This window comes from Leptonychotes weddellii, unplaced genomic scaffold (assembly GCF_054177405.1).
Source record: "Leptonychotes weddellii isolate Sample4059 unplaced genomic scaffold, ASM5417740v2 HiC_scaffold_4344, whole genome shotgun sequence".
NCBI classification, from domain to species: Eukaryota; Metazoa; Chordata; class Mammalia; order Carnivora; family Phocidae; genus Leptonychotes; species Leptonychotes weddellii.
The window spans coordinates 1,805-11,792 of record NW_028010159.1 but is presented as its reverse complement, the minus strand read 5'-3'; the positions used below and the strand labels follow the sequence as shown (position 1 = coordinate 11,792).

Here is a 9,988-nt window from a genome sequence, read left to right as displayed (position 1 = left end):
TGTTCTAGATAGTATTCTTCTGCTATTTTCTCAGCAGTCCATGTTTCTGGATAAAGTTTATGATTATTGAGAAGTGTCAATGCCTCTACAATGGAAATTTTGCCTTTGGGAATGTTCTTGATACTCATCATGTTAAAGTCACGGCCTTTTGCCAATCTGAACTCCTTTGGCTCTTGACGTGTTCCACCATCTTTTACCTAGTATCAAAAACAAAAACAAAAGTCTTTCAAGACTAGAGAGAGAAAAGATTTGACAACGACTTCCACACTTCTCAAATCCCCACTACTTCAAATAAATACTACACATGCTTCTCCAAACTACATTTTCTCATTACAATGACACATAGTTTGATGGTACTTTTGCCCCATTGCCATTACATAACTATAGCTCAATCACCATTAAGAAATTTAAGTAGTTTGGGCGCCTGGGTGGCTCAGTTGGTTAAGCGACTGCCTTCGGCTCAGGTCATGATCCTGGAGTCCCAGGATCGAGTCCCGCATCGGGCTCCCTGCTCGGCAGGGAGTCTGCTTCTCCCTCTGACCCTCCTCCCTCTCATTCTCTCTCTCTCAAATAAATAAAATAAAATCTTTAAAAAAAAAAAAAAAAAGAAATTTAGGTAGTTCTAGAAAATAACAACTGAATGTATACCATCCACTCATCGCATTATTTCATGTATATTAAAGAACAACAAAGGGGCGCCTGGGTGGCTCAGTCGGTTAAGCGGCTGCCTTCGGCTCAGGTCATGATCCCAGGATCGAGCCCCACGTCAGGTTCCTTCCTCAGCGGGGAGCCTCCTTCTCCCTCTCCCTCTGCTTGCCACTCCACCTGCTTGTGCTCTCCCTCTCTATCAAATAAATAAATAAAATCTTTAAAAAAAAAAAAAAGAACAACAAAAATGAATGGATTAGATTAAAACTGCCTTACAAGGGCAGAATTCTGATGCTGCCCTAAGAGCTTACTCGAAAATCTCCACTCCATTTCCTAGTTTTGTATTTCATATCCAATGCCTCCAAACACCTTAAATGAATTCAAATATTGCTAGAGATCGTGCCTCTTGAGAGAAAATAAACTTGTGCTTCCAATACCCAACAGACCCAAAACAACATATGCATACCCATCTTTCCATCTGTCTGTCCCAACCAAGTGCGATCCTTGCATTGTGCTCTGTGTGTGGTTCATTACTTGGCTATGCCAATCATTCCTTTTTCCTTTTTCTTTCAACTGCACCCTGCCTACTGCTGCTATTTGGTCAAAGTATAAAAATGCTGTAAGTCACTACCTTTTAAAAATGCCCACCAAGGGGTGCCTGGGTGGCTCAGTCGTTAAGCATCTGCCTTTGGCTCAGGTCATGATCCCAGAGTGCTGGGATCCACCTCTGCGTTGGGCTCCCTGCTCAGCGGGAAGCCTGTTTCTCCCTCTCCCACTCCCCCTGCTTGTGTTCCCTCTCTCACTGTGTCTCTATCAAATAAATAAATAAAATCTTTAAAAAAAAAAAATGCCCACCAAACCTGAACCAACACTTCTTTTATGGCCAGTTTCCTTCTTAGTTGAGCCTTCAAGATAACTGATGATTTGTGATCTCCAATCCAGGATTAGATCTCAATGCAGAGGACAATTTTTAGGCTTTATGTGAACTCACGACAGCATCTGATGCTGTTGACCACCCAACACACCCATAATCATCTCTCCCTTTGGTTTCCATGACACTCCTCTCTTAGGTTTCCATCTGTCTCTCCGGTGGTTCCTTCTTTCTTCTTGTAGACTGTTTTCCTTCAGCTGCCCCCTGAAGGTCAGCGTGCTCCAAATTCTGGCCCAGGCCCTCTTTTTACTGTTTACATTCTACTGAAATAATCCCACACACCCCTTGGACTTCATTACTACCTACATGTTAATAACTTTCAAAGGTGATCTCAAACCTAGACCTTTCTTCTTACTTACAGATCTAAATTCCCAAATACCTAATGGGCATCTTTACTTGGATAACCTACAAGCACCTCAATGGGGCACCTGGGTGGCTCAGTTGGTTGAGCATCCAACTCTTGATTTCGACTCAGGCTGGGATCTCAGGGTTGTGAGATCCAGACCCACACATTGAGCTCTGCACTCAGCAGGGAGTCTGCTTGAGGATTCTCTCTCTCTCTCTCCCCCTCCCCCTGCTCACACATGTGCATGCACGTTCTCTCTCTCTCAAAAAAAAACTAAAAAATATTAAAAAATTTTTTTTAAATCTACAATCACCTCAAAATCAACATAAAACTGAACTTAACCCTTTCCTCTGAAAATCCAATTCTATCCCCATATTCTCCATCTCCCGTGACCAGTATCACTTCCCTCCATATCCCATTCCAAAACTTAAAGCTTCTGTTATACTTAACATCTCCCTCTCCCTCACAATCAATGACCAAATCCTGTTGATATGACTACTACTTCCTTTTTTTTTTTTTTTAAGACTTTATTTATTTATTTGACACAGAGAAAGAGCAAGCACAAGCAGGGGGAGCTGCAGGCAGAAGCAGAAGCAGGCTCCCCGCTGAGCAGGGAGCCCAATGAGGGACTTGATCCCAGGACCCTGGGATCATGACCTGAGTCGAAGGCAGACGCTTAACTAACTAAGGTTAAGGCACCCCTTGATAGTGACTTCTAAGTCCCTCTTGAACCCATATTCACTTCTCTCCCTGTCACGACATCACTCTAGTCCAAGCCAATCAATCTTGTGGGAACAGCTACAAAAGCCTCCCAAATGGTGTCCTATGACTGCATAAAATGCATTTTGTTCCCTCCCAGCCCATTCTGAAGCCAATATGACGTGAAACTCTTCAAAGACTTCCCACTGTCCTCAAGATAAAATGCAAATTCCTTAGCACAACAAATAATGACTTTCATGATTGGGTCCCTATTACCTCTATCCTATCCCATTTCTCCCAAATGTATTGCTCACACCTTCCCCTGACTGTTGAACTCTAACTGTTCTTAAAGGCATCACACACTCCTACCTTTATACTGTTAACTTTGATTTGAAACACTCTTCCCAACTTCTTCACTTTCCAAAACTCAAAGCTTCTCTTAACTTTATATTCCCAGGTAATCCTTCTTCTACTCCATATCTACTTTTATTCAAATTTCCCTTCTGATTAATATTAAATACTGAAATTATGGCACTTAAAAAAAACGATAAAATTCAACATCCTCTCTTGATTAAAAAACTCTTAGCATATTAAAGTCTTGAATGTGATAGAAGTATTTTTTTAATCAGAAACCTTATCATTTTATTATAATTAATGCTGAAACACCAGAGGCACCCTATGTAAAGGAAGAATAGGACAGATTACCAACTTTCACTATGTTAATGCTACAAACAATAAAAGTAGCATAAATATTAGAAAGGAAAATTGTAATTCTATGCAGATGATAGAGATTATCTTCAGAAAAATAACAGAATCAACTGTAAAACTAATAATAACTTCGCAATGTGGGTAGCTGCAATACAAAAATTACTCACTTTTTGACATACTGGCAATAAATAGTTTAAAAACTTAGGGTGAAAAAAGATCCCACAGTAACAGCTTTCCCTCTATCCCCCAAAGATTCAATAATACAAAGATGCTAATTCTCAAATTAACCTATACATTCCAATTACACTCAGAATCCAAATCAGACTTATTAAAGAACAGGACAATTTGAGGGGCGCCTGGGTGGCTCAGTCAGTTAAGCATCTGACTCTTGGATTTCGGCTCAGGTGATGATCTCAGGGTTGTGAGATGAGCCTTGCATAGAGCTCTGCACTCAGGGGGGAGTCTGCTTGAGAAATGCCACCCCCAAGCCCCCCCACACCGCACCACCCCCCGCCCTGCGCATATAAGCACACGCATGCGCGCTCTCAAATAAATATTTTTTTTTAAGATTTTATTTAATTATTTGAGAGAAAGAGACACAGCGAGAGAGGGAACACAAGCAGGGGGAGTGGGAGAGGGAGAAGCAGGCCTCCCATTGAGCAGGGAGCCCAATGGGGGGCTCGATACCAGGACCCTGGTAGACACTTAACGACTGAGCCAACCAGGCGCCCCTCAAATAAATAAATCTTTTTAATTAACTAATTAAAGAACCTGACAATATGATTCTCAAGTTCATCTGGGGGGAAAAAAAAGTGTGACAACAGCCATGAAACTTTTGGGGAAAAAGATATCAAGACACATTACAAAGCTCCATTAATTAATATAATATGATCCTAGTGTCAAAATAGAAAAATAACTAGAACTGATGAATCCATAAACAGGCTTGTATGTATTAGTATTTAAGTGAGTGGAGAAAAGACTGGGTTATTCAATAAATTGTATTTAGACAACTGATCATCTAGGAGAAAAGATCTCCACACACCAAACACAACATTTATTGCCAAATAAAGATTTTAATATAAAATATACAGTCATAAAAGTATTGAAAGAAAATACAGAAAACCATTTTCATGTTAGAGTTGAGTCCAGACTTCCAATACCATGAAGAACAAAAAGGCCAACATATTTGACGGAATTCTGAACAGCAGTAAGTTAAAAAGCCACACAAAAATAAATTATTTGACATGATATCACTAATGTCTAGAGACATCACAGATCATTAAGAAAACTAGGAACTACCCAAAAGAGAAAAGGGGACAAAACATAAATAGGTACTTCAACTTTTTCATTGTCGTTCCCCCCGGCATGAGTCGTTTTAGACTTTTCCTAATACCCCATAAAATTTTAATACCACTGTGTATCTATGTATTGTATCTAGGTAACTGTATTTGTAAAAACTGTTAAATTTTTTTCACTCCCCAAGGGCCAATTTTTGAATGCATGATTTAGTATAGCATGAGAAACAACAGTTGGAAGTATTATTCAACACCTGTTATTGATGCAAGTATTCAACACAAGAACATGAACATCAACACTTCTTTTTTATGGGAACATCTGGTGATAAATGAACCCTATAAATGCTATTACACGCAACAACTCACAAACCTTATTTTACATGAACTTTATTTCACTTATCTAATGAAAATTATATTAATAACTCTATCTGCGCAAACAGTATTGCCTATGTAGACAGAGTACCAGAGAACTTTAGAATGGAAAGAAATCTGGGAGTTGTCATTGGCACTTCTCTCCTTTAATCAAACTCTTCCCCCTACTTAGAAGCTGCCTGCCCCAACAAACTCATCTAGTTAACTCAGACTCATCCTTCAGGCTGGGGCTTAAATGTCACTTTCTCAGAAGCCACCCCGTCCAATCACAAACAGATCCCTCTGATGTACTCACATTGCCCTATACTTGTCCTTCACAGACATATCAGTAATTATGTACTTACAGTTGCTCATCTGTTTAATCTCTGTATCCCTCACAATATTCTAAGCACTGAGAGCAAGGAGTAGGTCTGCTTTGTTCATAACTATATACAAAGCACTTGTGCGTGGCATTTATATACGGATTTACATATAGGTTCCGATTCCCAATGTATTCCGTAATCTCCCAATTTTTACATTTCCTAACTGAATATATCCTTAAAAAACAAAAACAAAAAAACAAACACCAACAACACAACACTAAAGGAATCCCTCAGATTAGAACGAAACTCAATCCACTGAAGGATAAGAAAACAGTATTAAAGCTTTCCTTTGGTGACTCAAATGACAACCACTAGAAGTACTTTACCAAATCCTATAAATTGTGAAATAATATCACCACTATGCTTAAGTTTTGCCAATGCACTGTAATCTGGTCACAACTACATTGACAATTTTAAACGTGCAGAGCACTCACTGTCTTTTACTACCTACCACACTTCTCTTGATCCTTTTCCTGGAGCACAAAAAAGTTAAATTACTTATCTGCTGAATTAAAACACACACTACCTGCACAGAAGACACCGGATCTTTGGAATCAACATACACATCTTTTAGTAACGACAGCAGTTTGTCATCTTTTCTAGCAATTTCTCCCTTAATTTCTGGATGGCCTACGAAAAGAAAAAGAATGTCACAATATTAAAACCAAAGAAAAGTTCCTCTAAGATCCTAACACAACGCAAGACAGCCACTTTTAATTTTTTGTTTAATAAACAATCACTCGGACAAGACGGGAAGTACTGTACATGTAAATCAAAATGCTAGGTCGGGCTCGGCGTTCATCGTTCTGTGAAGACACCCAGAGAGCACTTCCGAAGAACATGATCCCTTCCATTTTGGGATTCCCTGCAGCAAGTCGGTAGACAGTAAAGATAAGAGCCTCCAAGGGCCGGGGCAGCTGGGGCAGCGGCGGCCGTCTCCGGAACTACCAAGTGGGAGGAGCCGTCACTCCACCGCGGGCGCCGTGGGACTCTCTCAATGTCACGGCCTGGGGGCTCCACCTTGCCGCGCTCTGCTGACGAGTCATTGCCGCCGACCCCGGTTACCCCTGCCACGGGACCAAGATCCCCCGGCGCGGAACCGCCCAGCCCGCCCCGGGAGCCCGCGCGCGGAGTTCCGACGTGCCCTTGCACCACTTACAGCTCATCTGCTCTCGCAGAAGGCTCTTGGTGGAGGGGTGCCTGGGAGCGGGAGAGGGCTTCATCTTGCTGATTTCCCGTTCCGCCCGGTTCTCTAGGTTGAAATTCCTGATTGCGCGAGACACCGAGGCCCCCATCTCCTTACAACATGATGTTCTCTGCTTCTCGCTGCACATGGGAAAACACCCGCGCTGGCGACCTCCGGGACGCATCGAGCATGCGCACTGTGGAGTCGACCCGGCTACCCACCGGAAAATGGGCTCTAAATGCGCGTGGCTCGCCCCCTAGCGGTCGGGAGGGCGCACGCAGCGTCTCCGCCCTGAGCGTGTCAAAGGGAGCGCCTCCCTTGTGGGCGCCAGGTTTGCGCCGAACTTTAGCGGCTTTCCGCGAGAGGACGCGGGGCTTAGGCTCCGACCCGCGGTGGTTCTCACCCCTGCAGACTCCGGCAGTCCGGCGGGAAGCTTTAAAACAGTGCCAGGCCAGGCCTCACCTCAGACTTTGGGATTTAATTCCCCCGGAGCGAGCACCGCGGTTGGTTCAAGCTTTCCACGTGATTCTGAAGTTGCCGGCTGAGTAGAGAATCAAAGTCGTAAGGAAATTGATCTTGAAATCCTTTCATAGGTCAATGTAGCCAAAGAAAAGCCAATAAAAATGGAACTAAGTGCACCAGGATAAGGGAAGGTCCTAAATCGCCCTTTTCCTGTTTCCTGAGAGGAAAATAATGAAAGTGTATTCTTTGGGGGCGCTGGCTGGGTCGCAGGATGCAGCGTGGGTCTCTTGATCTCAGGGTTGTGGGTTCGAGCCTCAGGTTGGGTGCAGAGATGACTTAAAGAAATAGGAACAAATCTCAAAAATATAACAATAATAAAAATCTCAAAAACAGATAAAGTGTATTCTTTCCCGACGAGTATCTGTTCTCACTCTTGTATATTTAAATGCCCTTTATGTTCCTGTGCCCTTGCCTGATGCCTTTCTGGACTACCTTGTTCTCTTTTTCCTAGATCTTTTACATCCTGCTCTCCTAAGGCAATTTGACTTGATTGTATTGATGTGGGAAACAAAGGCAGAAGAAAAATTATTAAATTTCCTTACTACCTAGAGCCCACTGACAAGTCCTTGAAACAGGCAGAGTGACATTCCTCTAGGGACTCAACTGCCTCGATGTTAATACTATGCTAAGGGCAAAAGGCAACCCTAGCCCGACCCCCTCCCCCCACCACCAGGATCCTGTAAGTCTACTTTAACATATAAAAGTTCCTTTGGAAACTTCCTTTATCTCTAAACCCCCCAAGGTACATGTTGGCAATCATCCCCCAAGCGTATGGCCCACCAATATACATCTGAAGGGTCTCATGACTAAGGCTTTATTAGACGGTAATGAATGACCTTTTCCCAACAGTAGCTAGCCCCCTCAAGGTCCTGGAAACCTGGCTTCCAAAATTCCTTAGAGACTTACACTATCCCCAACCCCCTCCCAACTTGAAAATATATAATCAGCCATGACCCCGGTGCAGCAGCTCTTTCTGCCCACAGGTCCTGTCCCCGTGCTTTCATAAAATCACCTTTTTGCACCAAAGACATCTCAAGAATTCTTTCTTGGTCCTCGGCTCCAAACCCTGACGTTCTTTCCTACATCAGTATTGGTTTCAGTCGTGTTGTCCTTTCTCTTCTGTTTATTTTTTATACCAATTTGTGTTATTTGTGTATACTATTAAGTTCTGAGTCACTGCGTCATTCCCTAGCTTGTTTTTCATTCGTCCTGCCTTTCTCATTCTTTTTAAGTCAGGGAGACTTCTCTGTAACTTAATGAAAGGAATAGCCAGTAAGATATTAGAAAAAAACACCAGTGTTACACATTTTCTCTCTCTTTCTGCCTCCTCCAGCTCCCCATTTCTAAGCAGATTACTGTGTTGCTCCTTCTATTTATGATTTTTTAGAAATGTCATTAATCCATGAAAAGGACCCACGAGGAAGTAGCAGGGTTTCCAAAGTTACCATATTTTCCACAGACTGTGGCTGTAAGATCTGTTTTTAGTGTTCTCAGCTCTCCTGAGGAAAATTAAGTTGGTTGGTTGTTTTTAACCAGTGAAAAGCAGGGAAAGAATTGATGTAAAGATAATTGAATAAAAATAATTTTTTTAAAAAAGAATAAAAGAAAGGCGAAATTTTATTTAAAGAAAACTGATGTAATTATTAAATATAATACTTAATCATAGCCAAAGTACTGCAAGGAACATAGCTTCCACCATCGATTATCATGAAACGTGTTTTTACTGGGCCTTTGAAATTGATAGAGGCTAAAGCCAGTTTTCTCTGGTAGAGTTAGTTGGGAAGTTATCCTGAGGGTGGCAGGCTGCTCCAAGATTTCCATCTTTGAGACTTAAGCATGCCTATATCAATGTGCTTTATAGCCCAGATATTCGTAGTTGTGTGGATGCCAAGAAATTTTCCTCTCCCTCATTATGTCCAGGAGCTTCAACAGTTATGGTAGCACTTTCTACTCACTGCCTGTTAAAATATTTTGAAAGTAAAAAATTCATTTTCATAGAAATTTTACCATACTCACAGTAGCATGTGAGACATACAGCTCGCAGCGTGTAAGTAACGTGTGACGGAAGTTACAGGAAGTGTAGGGGCTGTGGAGATTGCTGAATGAAAGGATTCTTTGAATTCACACATATAGGTAGAATTTGGATCCAGTGTTTCAGGAGTGTCCAACTTGTGCCAGCTACATTATTGCCTGGTTCTGGCCTCGTGCTGCGCAAGCCCTCAAAAAAGCAGAACAGAAGCGGAGGTACTCCCGTTGGAAATGCACAGGTAGCTGTCATCACTTGGGAGTCATCATGGAAATAAAACCCAAATCACAAATGCATACTTCCAGCTCTTCTTGTCAAAATATGCAAAGTAACGGGAAGTCTGGGCTCAGAATTCTCCCGGGCTTCTGTTAATGGTTGAAGTCAGGTCCCCAAGGAAAGTATAACCAGGATGCTGCTCAGAATTAAGCATCTCTCTGAATGGAGTGTTATGATAGGTATGTATTGCTAAATATCTTAGGATACTAATGAAATAAACCCAGGATCCTGCCAACATAATAGAATATAAATTCTATGAGGACAGAAATTTGTGTCTATTTTGTTCACTGCTATATTCATCATGTTGAACAGAGCCTGGTACATACTAAGTACTAAACAAATGTCAAGTAAATATCAAATAAACCCAAAGACAGCCTCTGAGCGGGAGTCCAAGCCCTAGACACGTACCCTCTGCCAGAAGTAGATCCTTGTGAAAGTCACTCACTCTGGTTGAACCTACTCTCCTCATCTTCAAATTGAGATGATAGTAATTAATGGGTTTCACAGTTTAAAAGTATAAAAAATATATAACATATATAATTATATATAGTACATAATATATATATATAAGAGGAAGTATCTAACACAGGTTTATTTCTGAGCTTTCCATTCTTTTC

The 9,988-nt window shown here is 41.7% G+C and overlaps 1 protein-coding gene across 1 annotated transcript; it reads right to left on the bottom strand.

Annotated features, from left to right (window-relative positions):
- Positions 1-5: 5 nt before the first annotated feature.
- Positions 6-6,756, bottom strand: LOC102742537 (NADH dehydrogenase [ubiquinone] 1 alpha subcomplex assembly factor 4-like; the record flags this gene model as incomplete). The annotated part of the gene is made up of 3 exons (XM_081810913.1): positions 6,521-6,756; positions 5,888-5,991; positions 6-197 (listed from the first exon to the last, which is right to left on the bottom strand). Coding segments are annotated over exons 1-3 (507 nt in total), but the record flags the coding sequence as incomplete, so codon positions are not given.
- Positions 6,757-9,988: the final 3,232 nt, after the last annotated feature.